The sequence below is a fragment of the Bombina bombina genome, chromosome 2 (genome assembly GCF_027579735.1).
Source record: "Bombina bombina isolate aBomBom1 chromosome 2, aBomBom1.pri, whole genome shotgun sequence".
NCBI lineage: Eukaryota > Metazoa > Chordata > Amphibia > Anura > Bombinatoridae > Bombina > Bombina bombina.
In genome coordinates, this window is record NC_069500.1 from 708142043 (window position 1) to 708155881 (window position 13839).

At 36.1% G+C, this 13839-nt stretch overlaps 1 protein-coding gene across 1 annotated transcript in view; it reads right to left on the reverse strand.

The window, feature by feature from the left end:
* Positions 1-407: 407 nt before the first annotated feature.
* Positions 408-13839, reverse strand: part of NCBP1 (nuclear cap binding protein subunit 1) — a 188252-nt gene continuing 174820 nt past the window's right edge. Inside the window, exons 19-23 of the mRNA XM_053702701.1 lie at positions 13150-13253; positions 11576-11690; positions 2226-2360; positions 2013-2126; positions 408-1904 (exon numbers count right to left, since the gene is read on the reverse strand). Coding sequence (XP_053558676.1) covers positions 1791-1904; positions 2013-2126; positions 2226-2360; positions 11576-11690; positions 13150-13253 — 582 coding nt within the window. The 3' untranslated portion in view covers positions 408-1790. The remainder of the gene's footprint in view (positions 1905-2012; positions 2127-2225; positions 2361-11575; positions 11691-13149; positions 13254-13839) is intronic.

Here is a 13839-nt window from a genome sequence, read left to right on the forward strand (position 1 = left end):
TTAGGAGGCGCAGTGAGAATTATGTCCCACCAGTTCCTAATGCCTTAAAGCCACCAAAAAGCCCTACTATAGAGACTGATTAGGTCTAAGCTACACCCCAGAGTAAAGTAGTACATTCTGGCACTACTAAAAAATAAACTCTTGATTGAAGAATCTTTTCCTAACACCTCACTTTGCCATCTCCTATCACTAACGTAGGCAAAGAGAATGACTGGGTTGGAGGGGAAGAGAGGGACTATTTAACAGCTTTGCTGTAGATGCTCTTTGCCACCTCCTGCAGGCAGGAGGCGAATATCCCATAAGTAATGAAGATTATCCGTGGACTCGTCATGTCCTTAAGAGGAAATAATAACTTCAGACTAAGTATCAAGCCAGTGTTAACCACAGAAAGTGACTGAAAACCTTGCTCAGTGGAGATTTTTGTTTTTAATAAACACATCTATACAACTGTTAACGTTTTAATTCCAGAACACAATTCAACTGGTATTCCAGAAAAAAATAATCACTTTTTAAAAAGGACAAATTAAACTTACATGATTAACAGCAAGAAGGCAAATTTTAACAACTTGATGAAACTGAATTCTGCAATCAAATTTGCATTGTTATCTTTGTATCAATTGTTGATGAGTAACCCTACGTAGGTTCAGAGGAAACACGAGAATATGTGTCTCATTAACTACAATTTTAGGATGCTAAAGATAACTGCACACTACTAAGCGCTTGTGGACCTATGTAGGTTTAGTCTTCAATAAAGGATACCAAAAGAACAAAGCAAATTTTATAATAGAAGTAGATTGGAAAGGGTTTTATTTTGTTAGGTTAAAATGACATTTTATGTAAACCATAGAAGTTTAGTGTCCCTTTCAATGTCTACATTTATTACAAGCACCATATATGGGTTGACAAACACTAACTGATGACAGATGTTATTGCTTACTTATTTAGGCTCTGATAGTTATAACATTAGTAAAAAAAAAATATTTAATTCAGGTAATAAAGATAGGAAGATAGCTAGTCCTATAAATGCCTTGAGCCTTAAACAAAATCCGTATATCTATTTTTCCTAACTACTATCATGACAATTTTAGGATGACATTCTCCGATCAGTCTTTTAAATCTATATTTTATTATTTGGAAAAAAACAGAGAACAAAACCAATGTTTATGGGCCAAGATTCTCAGGTCATTAAAGACTAATACCTTTTCAAGATCAGAATATTTTGGAACACCACCTAAAATTATTAATAAAAAAAAAAAAAACACCCAAAAAAATAAAATAAAAAAATCAGACTATTTAAAACAAGCCACTGGGAAAAGAAAAAAAAAAGTTCTTTTATGAGCAACTGACTTTCCAAAAATGTTATGTAATGCACTATTGTGGATGTGGAATATAACAACAAAATAGAATAAATGACTACTCTGCCACATTTACAAAAACACATTTCTTGCATCAGATTCACATAGTAATGAAAAAATATAGAAAGAAAAGTTGCAATGATAATTGACAATTCAGGGGATAGTCACTGCAATGTGAACAGTTTAAAATAACATGGTCATAAGTTCATAGTGTCCAAATAGAAGCCATTATTTTAAATGATTACCATTAACACTTAAAAAAACAAACAAAAAACAAAACAACCTTTCCTCCGTTAACATCACATTTGAGTGCGAGTGGCATGAGTTCTTAAAATACAAAAAAAAAAAAAATAATCCTCAACAAAGTTCAACCTTCAAAATGCATTTTCGTAAAGCAGTAAGGACTATCAGGAGGCAGCACCCATGTGCCAAACATTAAGCCTGCAACGCACAAAACTGCTGGAAGACTGTCAGGATGTGATGATCCAACTCTGCAGTGAATAATAAGTTTTCCAGGGTCACCATGTACTGCTGAATAATTTGATGATGCTATAAAAAAAAAATATTGATTCCTTCAGTCATGGCTATACATCTGTAATGATGTTTTGTATCATTTTAACTTGCACAAGAATTTCTGCATGTTTTTACATAACTAACCTGAAGGAATATATGCTGAAGTCTTTCTATGCAGTTCTTATACCAGGGAGTAAACACATCAATGCCTCCAGTTTCACATCGCACCAAGTGTTCAGTAAGGATCATAATAAAGCGCTGGGGAAAAAAAAATAATTAAAAAATGACATAGGCAATAAAGGTATTGAAACAGTTGGGTGAGTATACAATGGATTTTAGTTATTACAGCTGCATTACCTGAAAAATTACCAGAAATAAATTTTTCTGTTCACTTTGGGCAGCCTCTACCTTCTCCTGTAAACGTTCAATTTGTTCTTCTAGAGGACCATCTTCCTTTCCACTGTCGTCGTCATCATCGTCATCACTGTCCCTCTGCAATATTAAGCAAATTAAAGGGACAGTCTAGTCAAAATTAAACTTTCATGATTCAGATAGGGCATGCAATATAAAACAAATTTCCAATTTAGTTTTATCATCAAATTAGTTTTGTTCTCTATGTATTCTTTGTTTAAAGCTAAACCTAGGTAGGTTCATAGGCTAATGTCTAAGCCCTTGAAGACCACCTCAGTTCATTTTTACAGTTTTTTCACAGCTAGACAGCGCCTGTTTATGCCATAAAGATAACATTGTGCTCACTCTTGTGCAGTTATTTTTCAGTAAGCACTGATTGGCTAAAATGCAAGTCTGTGATTAATTTGTATCTAAAGTCTCTGGAGACTGCCCCCTTATATTTTTTACCTCTGTCAAAAGAACTGAAATATTAATATAACTGTTTATACAAAAATGGAGAAGGGTAATAAAAGGATTATCTTTTTAAACAGTAAAAATTCTGGATAAGACTTTCATTTAACATAAGAAGAGAAGTGTACACAATACACAATCATGCTTCTATTGGTTTTACTTTAAACAGGACTTTCTTCAAAACATTTTTTATAAATTCTTCATGCAACACAAAACAAACGTTCCATATTGTTCTAGTAAGGGAACATGAACAATGGGGATAACTACCCCAGCAGAGACAAAAGTGTAGTAAATTAGAGTGATTGTGAATTAAAATGTTTTAAATTGAAATTAAAACTAGAACCACAGCTCTCAGTGGAAGTTACAAGCTCAAGAATATATATTCCCCCCCCCCCCCCCCCCGAGCAGAAACATCTACAGTATATATTTTATATATATATATAAATAATAATTATATATATATATATATATATATATATAAATAATAATAATTATATATATATAAATAATAATAATTATATATATATAAATAATAATAATTATATATATATATATATATATAATAATATATATATAATAATAATAATAATATATATATATATATATAATATAAATAATAATAATAATATAAATAATAATAATAATATAAATAATAATAATAATAATATAAATAATATAAATAATATAAATATAAATAATAATATAAATATAAATAATATAAATAATAATAATAATAATATAAATAATAATAATAATATAAATATAAATAATAATATAAATAATAATATAAATATAAATAATAAAATAAATATAAATAATAATATAAATAATAATAATAATATAAATAATAATAATAATATAAATAATAATAATAATATAAATAATAATAATAATAATAATAATAATAATATATATACACACACTTGTGGGTAAAGGGTGCAATCTCACTTAACATACACTAGGGTGCAGGTAGCAGTATATCCATAGGCAAACACATCCAGTAAGGAACCGCCAGAAATCTGCACTGTTGCAGATATAACCATCCACTTGGGCAATACCCATTTTACTTTGTGTGCAGTAGGAATACAGACTGATTTATTTATAAAAGTCTGCCCTCACAGAAAAAAATATTAAGACACATCCTCCTCCTGCTGGACTGAACCATATTATTCCAAATGTCCCTTTAAGGTATGATTCAGATAGAGCATTCAATAAAAAAAGTAATAAAACATTTCCAATTTACTTATATTATCAAATTTGATATGTTCGTATGGTATTTCTTTGGTGAAGAGCATAACAAGGTGGGTAGCGTGCATGTGTCTGTAGCACTACATGGCAGCAAATACTGCTGCCATCTAGTGCTCTTGCAAATCTATAACATTCTTAAACTTATTCTTCAAAACCGGTTTCATATAGTACTTTAAACACATGCACACTCCTGAACATAATTACTTGCTTTTCAATTAATTATACCAAGAGAATAAAGTCAAGTAAATAATAGACATAGGTATCTCCATCTGAATCATGAAAAAAAAATGGTGCTTCATATACCTATAACACACATAGCAGCATTATTTTGTTGAGATCTGTTAAAATTCTACCCTCAAACTAGGAATTTGGCGAAGCTGAACAACCCCAGTGCCTTAGTCAAAGCTCACAACCAAATCTTGATGCAGAAAATCTTTTTGGAGTTCTGCAATGGGATTAACTGAAACCTTTTAAACTGTTGTTTGGCTAAGAAGAAAGTCCAAAGGCAAGAGGGGAGGGGGGGGATTGATAGTTGTCATTCTCCATGAAAACCAAAAACCAAAACAACTCTTCACCAAAGAATAGGCAGAAATATAGATCTATTGTTACAATAAAGGTAAAGACTATCTATACTACTCCATAAGACAAAGGAAACAAAAGTGAAAAACAAATGAAGAAATTTAAACGGAATCTCAGAGAAGTATTTCTTCCAACAAAACATAAAAAAACAAAATTTATGCTTACCTGATAAATGAATTTCTTTCTTGACACGTTGAGTCCACGGATCATCTCTAATTACTACTGGGAATATCACTCCTGGCCAGCAGGAGGAGGCAAAGAGCACCACAGCAAAGCTGTTAAGTATCACCCCCCCCTTCCCTCCAACCCTAGTCATTCAACAAACGAAAAAAGAGAGAAAGGAAGTAACACAAGGTGCAGAGGTGCCTGAGGTTTATAACACAAACATTTTCCAAATAAAACAGGGCGGGCCATGGACTCACCGTGTCGAGAAATACATTTATCAGGTAAGCATGAATTTCGTTTTCTTTCTAATGACACGGGGAGTCCACGGATCATCTCTAATTACTACTGGGAATCAATAATAAGCTAGAGGACACAGATAAGGGAGGGACAAGACAGGGAACCTAAACGGAAGGCACCACTACTTGAAGAACCTTTCTCCCAAAAGAAGCCTCAGCCGAGGCAAAAGTATCAAATTTATAAAATTTTGAAAAAGTGTGTAGAGAGGACCAAGTTGCAGCCTTGCAAATCTGTTCCACAGAAGCTTAATTTTTGAATGCCCAGGAAGAGGTAACAGCCCTCATGGAATGAGCCGTGATTCTTTCAGGAGGCTGCTGTCCAGCAGTTTCATAGGCCAAACGAATTATACTCTTCAGCCACAAAGAAAGAAGTAGCCGTAGCTTTCTGACCCTTGCGTTTCCCAGAGAAAACAACAAACAAAGCAGAAGACTGGCAAAAATCCTTAGTCGTCTGTAAATAGTTTTTCCACGTACCACAACCAGGTACTGCAGCAAACGCTCCTATGAGAAGAAGGGTTAGGACACAAAGAAGGAACAACGACTTCTTGAGTAATGTAACTGAAGTTATGTTGTCCAACTGGAACCTTATAAACCAGGCTGAAGGTAACTGAGGCCAGGTCAGGTGAGCATTGAAGATTGCCCTCAGCTCTAGGATGTTTATGGGGAGACCTGACTCCTCCCGAGTCCATAGACCCTGAGCCTTTAACGAGCCCCAGACTGCTCCTCATCCCAGCAGGCTGGCATCCGTGGTCACAATCACCCAGGAAGGTCTGCGGAAGCAGGTTCCCTGGGACAGAGAGATATTCCTAAGATAACCACCAAAGAAGAGAATCTTGTCGCCTGATCCAGGTGTAAATACAGAAACAGATCCGCATAATCCCTGTTCCATTGTTTGAGCATGCATAACTGCAGTGGTCTGCGATGGAACCGGGCAAACGGAATGATGTCCATGGCAGCTGCCATCAGAAAAAATTATCTCCATACATTGGGCCACTGACGGCCGAGGAGAGGACTGAAGGGCAAGACAAGAGTAGAAAATCTTTGTCTTTCTGATCTCTGTCAGAAATATTTTCATTGATAAGGAATCTTATGGTTCCCAGGAACACTACCATTGTAGCAACTCTTCCCCAAATTCACCTTCCATCCGTGAGCACGCAGAAAAGATAACATCTCCTTCCATGTGAGTTTGCTTGTTGAAAGGATGGTGCCTGGACCAGACTGTCGTCCAGAGAAGGTGCCACTGCAATGCTCCGCAACCAGAGCATCACCAACAAGGCTCCCAGGAACTTTGAGAAAATTCTGGGAGCTGTGGCAAGGCCACTGGAAGGGCCACAAACTGAAAGTGTTTGTCTAGAAAGGCAAACCTCAAACTTGTGATGATCCCCGTGGATGGGAACATCTAAGTACGTATCCTTCAAATCTACCGTTGTCATGAATTGACCCTCTTGAACCAAGGGAAGGATGGAACGAATAGTTTCCATCTTGAAGGACGGTATTCTGAGGAACTAACTCATTAGACAATTGACCTCAAGGAAACATTATTCCACTGATAGTGAATTAGATGAAGCACTGGCCACCAGCGGTCCATCCAACCTGTGCACAAATGCTCCATTTTTTTTTTACTTCTCTGAAGATAGATATGCACATTTTGGAACAATTTGAACAAGAAAGTGCAGGTGATTAGTGTCTCTTTAATTCACATATGGTATTTAGGCCCAAATCTGTATTTTACCCTGTACAATCTAGGGGGTACATTTTAGTAAATTTTCAAGAGAGAATAGAGACCGATCTAATAGAACTGTCCACTCAACAACAGAAGAGATTTCCCAATTTGTCAAAAGAGGAAAGGGCTGCCTTAGAGAGTCTAATGGAGAATGATAGTCTTGTCATCAAATCAGCCGACAAGGGGGGGGGGGGGGGGAGTGTAGTGGTCTGGGACACTCAATCTTACAAGAATTAGGTTTTTAGACAGGTTAATAACAGGGATGACTACTGTATCTTATCTGCTAATCCCACACATAAGTTAGACTTTTGAGATCTAAAAATAATCTGAAAGTTCCCTCTTTTTTGGGAACCACAAACAGATTGGAGTAGAATCCCAGCCCTTGTTCCTGCATTGGAACAACTATCACTCCTAAGACGGAAAGGTCCCGGACACAGTGTAAGAACTCCTCTCTATCTCGTCTACAGATAATCTTGAGAGCAGAAACCTGCCCCTGGGTGGAAAGGTTTTTAACTCTAGTTTGTATCCCTGATGTCCACCACCCAGGGATCCAGCAAATCCCGAACCCATAGCATAGTGTGCTAAAAGAGTATGCACCCTGAGTGGCACCCTAAAATGAACATGGCACGGAAGTTTTTCCAGCTTTTGTTCCGTCTCAGCTGATTGCATCTCTCTCTCTTTTTATATTTATGCAAATTGCTCTTGGGTCTCCCTAAGAGTAAAAGGGGAAACCAGACGTGGACTCCTTGCACACATGCCCTTAGAGAGATGCGACTGCACCTCACTGACGAGGCCCACAAAAGGCTGAAACGATCGTCTGGGGTTGTTGTTTCTCTTGTTCAGAGAGGAATTGCCTGGTATTTCGGTGCTGGACTGTCATTGGGCAGGGTCAGACTGATATGCTACAGGATAATTTTTCTCTGTGAAGGGGCATAGTGTGCTAAAAGAGTATGCACCCTGAGTGGCACCCTAAAATGAACATGGCACGGAAGTTTTTCCAGCTTTTGTTCTGTCTCAGCTGAGTGCATCTCTCTCTCTTTTTATACCTTGTATGGAATCGCCAGAAGCTTAGACTTGGACGACACATCCGCAGACCAGGATTTCAACCATAAAGCTCTGCGGGCCAGTACTGTGAAACCAGAAATCTTTGCTCCCAACTTAATAACTTGTAGGGAAGCATTCATAATAAAGGAATTGGCCAACTTAAGAGCCTTGATCCTATCCTGAATCTCCTCAAGGGGAGTATCTGTCTGAATAGACAATGCATTAAACCAGTATGCCGCCGCACTGGTGACGGTAGCAATACACACCACAGGTTGCCATTTTAAACCCTGGTGTTGTATACATCTTTTTAAGTAACCCTTCCAACATTTTTATCCATAGGATCCTTATAGGAACAGCTATCCTCTATGGGAATAGTTGTTCTCTTAGCCAAAGTGGAAATTGCCCCTTCCACCTTGGGGACCGCCTGCCAAGACTCCTTGATAGAGTCAGCTATTGGAAATATCTTAAAAATTGGGGATAGAGAAAAAAGGGATACCAGGTCTCTCCCATTCCCGAGCAATATCATCTGTATCCCAGTCTGGAACCGGAAAAACCTACACCGTGGAAGGAACGTCAAAGTATTTGTTTAACTTACTAGACTTCTTAGGATTGACTACGGCAGTCATGTCAGAGTTGTCCAAGGTGGCCAAAACCTCTAAGTAACAACCGGATGTGTTCTAGCTTAAAGGGACATTATACACTCATTTTTTCTTTGCATAAATGTGTTGTAGATCTATTTATATAGCCCATAAAGGTTTTTTTTTTTTTAAAAAATGTATAGTTTTGCTTATTTTTAAATAACATTGCTCTGATTTTCAGACTCCTAACCAAGCCCCAAAATTTATGTGAATACCGTCAGCTACCTTCTCCAGCTTGCTCCTGTTTGTGTAAAGGGTCTTTTCATATGCAAAAGAAGGGGGAGGGGTGGGGAGTGTCTTACTTCCCACTTGCAGTGGGCTTTCCAGCTACCTTTTCAACAGAGCTAAACTAAGAACTTCTAAGTTTTTAAACAGTTTTATACTGGATTTTTATATCAGTACCTGTGCATCTTATTCTTTATAGTTGTGTCTATTACATGCAGTTATATAAAAATGAGTGTATACTGTCCCTTTAAACCTGAAGGATACAACTTCAGCATCAGAAGAAGAAATTACACTGTCTGAGGGTGAGACTTCACCCTCAGATGCTAACAAAGTATCTTCCTCCTCAGACTTCTGGGAAGAAACATTCGGAATAGCCACAACTGTGTCAGAAACCTTACTCACCGATTCCTTAGATTTCCTCTTGCGCTTTCCCTGCAGCATAGGAAAGGCAGACAGCGCATCAGTTACCACAGAAGATATGTGGGTAGCAATGTCTTGCAATGTAACTCCAACGAGAGTTTGAGAGGAAGTGCAGGGAACTGCATGTGTAGACGATAAAGTTTAGGACACTTGAGGAGAAAGCTGCGGCATATCTTGAACAGGGGACCCCTGAACAGCATCCGCCTTAGCTAATGATGGCTCAGGTTCAAAAAGTCTATCCCTGTATTGTAATGTTCTTTCAATACATGAGGAACAAAAAGTGATTGGGGGTTCCACATTAGAGTCAAAACACAAGATGCATGTAACGTTTTGCAGGGCCTCTTGATCCCTCTTTACCCAATGTTCAAACAAAATAAATGCAACTGCTTTATTTAGGTTAAAAAAATAACAAAAAATGGTACTGTCACTTTAAATTTTAAAAGTAAAAAATAATTTTCCTTTATTCTTAACTACCGCTAAGCAGCAGTTCACTATAAACCTCAGACACCCTCCTCACCTCAGCACTACTTGCTGAGGCGCCTACCTGTCCTCCTGTAAAGCCGCCTCAGAAAAACCGCCCCTCTCATTCGCGGGCGTTTCTAACTAGAAAGAGACTGGCCGCCATTACTATCAATGCCGGAGCCTTTTCACACAATAAAACACACTGCCTCTTGTCCCACAAAGTTTGTAAATAAACCGGAACAAATAAAACAAATCTGAGCCTCTCCAAAAGTTTTAACGTCCCTAGTGCCTGCATACACTGCCTACATAAATCCTATTAACCTCAAATAGGATTATTAGTGTTTAACGTCCCAAAAACAGACTTAAAGGGACACTAAACCCACATTTTTTCTTTCGTGGTTTCGATAGGAGTAAATTATAAAGTTGCTTAAAATTTCAGGCTGTATTATCAAATTTTCTTCATTCTCTTGGTTTCTTTATTTGAAATGCAAGAATGTAAGTTTAGATGCCAGCCCATTTTTGGTGAACAACCTGGTTTGTTCTTGCTGATTGGTGGATAAATTCATCCATCAATAAAAAAAGCTGTCCAGAGTTCTGAACCAATAAAAAAAAAGTTTAGATGCCTTCTTTTTCAAATAAAGCTAGCAAGAGAACAAAAATTTATAGGAGTAAATTAGAATGTTGCTTAAAATTGCATGCTCTATCTGAATCACAAAAGAAAAAAATGGGGTTCAGTGTCCCTTTAATTGAAAAAAGTGCCATATTCTCCATTCAAGAAAATAAAAATAGGCACTTCCCCGAAGATCAATCTGCCCGGCAGCAGGGCAGCTCACATGGTATGAGAGGTCATTTCCCTCACATGGACCCATGGGAATATTAGGAAAGACTGAATAATCCTAATCAGGCTTTCAGGATAGGGCAGCAACAACTATTTGGGAGGCGCAATGAGGATAATACCCCACAAGTTCCCAATTGCTTAAAAGCCACCACTGCTCTACTGAAGAGACTGACATGGGCTACGGCTAAACCCCAGGAAGCAGGACAGTCTTGCTCTGCTTTAAAATAATAAAATCTTGATTGAAGAATCTTCTTTCAGACACAAATTTTACCACCTCTCCTTGCTTTTAACGTAGGCAAAGAGAATGACTGGGGTTGGAGGGAAGGGAGGTGATACTTGACAGCTTTGCTGTGGTGCTCTTTGCCGCCTCCTGCTGGCCAGGAGTGATATTCCCAGTAGTAATTAGAGATGATCCGTGGACTCACTGTGTCATTAGAAAGAAAAATGAAAATGAGGCTGCAACCAAAGTAGGTTTCAAAGAGGCTCGTTGGTTTGTCATATTTTGAATTATGTCAAATATTTGTGGCAATTTGTTTTCTGTCTTTATAGAAGTAAACACCTAATAGCCTCAACTTTTCATCTTGGACTGCAAAGCCTAAAAAAATGATTTACTATCCTTTACAGAAATTTTTCTCAACCCTTGGTATAAAATAAAATTGTGCTAATTTTAACAGGAGAAAAAAAAAATTGCTTTCATCAAGCAGAAATGATTCTAATAGGGCAGGGAAAGCAGGAGATTAAAATGTTTTAAAATAGCTCATAAGGAAAAACAGACAAGTAAACCTTTCAATGATAGCCCCTTTATGCATTTGTAAGCGTATTCTTTTTCTCACCAACATATTTCTAATAGATATTTTTATTGACACAACAGTATCAAAACATAAAATGGATAAAAGGGTGAGACTATTGGTAGCATTCAAAATAGCAAATGAGAAAGTGTTCTAGTGTCGTATGAAAATAGCCACTAATGGGAAAAACAGAAGAAGGTATTATACAATACCCGAACATCCACATAAAATAAAGTGAATACTAGATGCTAAGGGAGCTTATCCATCATATTTGGAGGACAGAATAAAAAAAAAAAAAAAAGTAAATAATATATATCGCTATCTCAAAACCAAGGATGCAGATCTGCTAATCAATGGCTAAAACATTGTACACACAAGGTCTTACTGATAAACGCACAATGCATAGATTACATTACATACACGTTTGTGCTGCTTTGCTAGCCTTTGTTTAGTCTCTTCCAGCTCTTTTTGAATTTTCTGAACATGCTTGTTCATTTTTCGGATAGTAGAATGCAAAGTTTCCCAAATGTATAACCTGTGAATGAGAAAAGTGATTTCAATTTTCCTATGCTACAATTCTGCTTTAAAAAAGGGACAGTCTGGTCAAAAATAAACTTTCATGATTCAGATAGGGCATTAATTTTTAACAACTTTCCAATTTACTTTTATCACCAATTTTGCTTTGTTCTTTTGGTATTCTTAGTTGAAAGCTAAACATAGGTAGGTTCATATGCCATTTTCTAAGACTTTGACGGGTGCCTCTTATCTCAGTGCATTCTGACAGTTTTTCAGTTAGACAGCGCTAGACCATGTGTGTTTCATATAGATAACATTTGATCACTCCTGTGGAGTTATGAGTCAGCACTGATTGACTAAAAAAGTCTGTCAAAAGAACAAACAAGGGGTCAGTCTGCAGAAGCTTAGAAACAAGGTAATCACAGAGGTAAAATGTGTTAAATAAGGCAGTGTTGGTTATTCAGAGCTAATGGGTAATAAAAGGGTTATCTATATTTTTAAACAATATAAATTCTGGAGTAGACTGACCCTTTAACTTAACTGCTGCTGAATTGTAAAAGTAAACTTTACATTTTTAAATCACACAGTAAGAACTTGTTTATTACAACCTGGCATTAAAACTACCAATTTGTTATGTATCACTCATTTAAAAAAAAAAAAAAAATCTGAAATGCTTGTGTATTGAAAAGGTTTATAAAGAGAAAAATAAGTTTTTTTTTTATGCCCATATAAAACCAAAACTAAATAAGTTTCATATCTAGAAAGGAGTTCCAAAAGCCTCTACACCTCCAGCTTGAAGACTTAAAGAAGGAACTCAAAATGTGAACATAGCCATCTTAATATTTTTGTTTATATTGCAAAATGGACAACTCTCGGATCACATCCAGTAGCATGATAAAGTAGATTAATCTTAGTCAAAGTGGTAACCCTCAGGAAGTAGAAAAGACTTTAAAAAATAAATAAAAACAACCAGAAAAAATGTTATTTTGTATATATATATATATATATATATATATATATATATTTTATTTTTAATTTTTTTCCAATTTTAATAATTTTTGCTTTTGTTGTAGGATGTATGTGGATAAGAAAAATAAATGCACTTTAGAGTACAAAAAAATAACAAGGTTACATTCTTGAAACACAAATATAACAGTGTATATTCTTAAATATGGTTACCTCTATGAGCATAAGGCAATACTAGTTAATACTGGTGTTTTTCTGCTAATAGTACACATGATGAAGTGGACCACTCACGTGATTAAAACGTGATGATGATCATGGCGTTATGGTGGTTTGAGTTCAGTTTTGTATTTAAAAATAGTGTGTTCTTGTACAGATTAATTATGTATAGGAAGCATTTTCTGCTTGATATTGATGCAGTTTATAATTTGTTTTATGGCTTATGTAATTTTGAATAGACATTAAGAAAAGATTAGTAAATATACCCTTTGCATCATATGTAAGCAAAAAGTCACCTGGTAAAGTCATGTGATAATTCAGGGGAGAAAATCCAGTTTGCTACTGCAGCACAGTCGACAATTTGTGTTCGTATCATCTTATCTATTATTACTGCAACCATCTGAAATAAAGGTTTGGGAATAAAATTAAAATGTACTGCATAAAACAGAGACTTTCCCTATTACACAGATTTCAGAATTGAAAACTAAGAATTAAAACTGTAAAAGTATATCAGTAAAATGTGCTTCAGAACTGCAAATGTTTTGCATATCTATAGAATATATGAAATGTAATGACTAGAATAATATGCAATTAAAGGGTTACTAAACCCAAATTTTTTCTTTTATAATTCAGATAGAGCATGCAATTTTAAACAACTTTCTTATTTACTCCTAATATCTAAAGCTAAAGTGCCAGCCCAATGTTGGTTCAGACCTCTGGGCAGCACTTGTTTATTGGTAAGGACAACCCAGGTTGTTCACCAAAAATGGGCCGGTATCTAAACTTACATTCTTGCTTTTCAAATAAAGATACCAAGAGAATAAAGAAAATGTGATAATAGGCGTAAATTAGAAAGTTGCTTAAAATTGCCTGCTCTATCTGAATCACGAAAGAAAACAAATTTGGGTTCAGTATCCCTTTAATAATGAGCAATGTGGGTTAAACCCCGGATTGATATGGAGCTGCATATTGTGTATCTAGTAGAG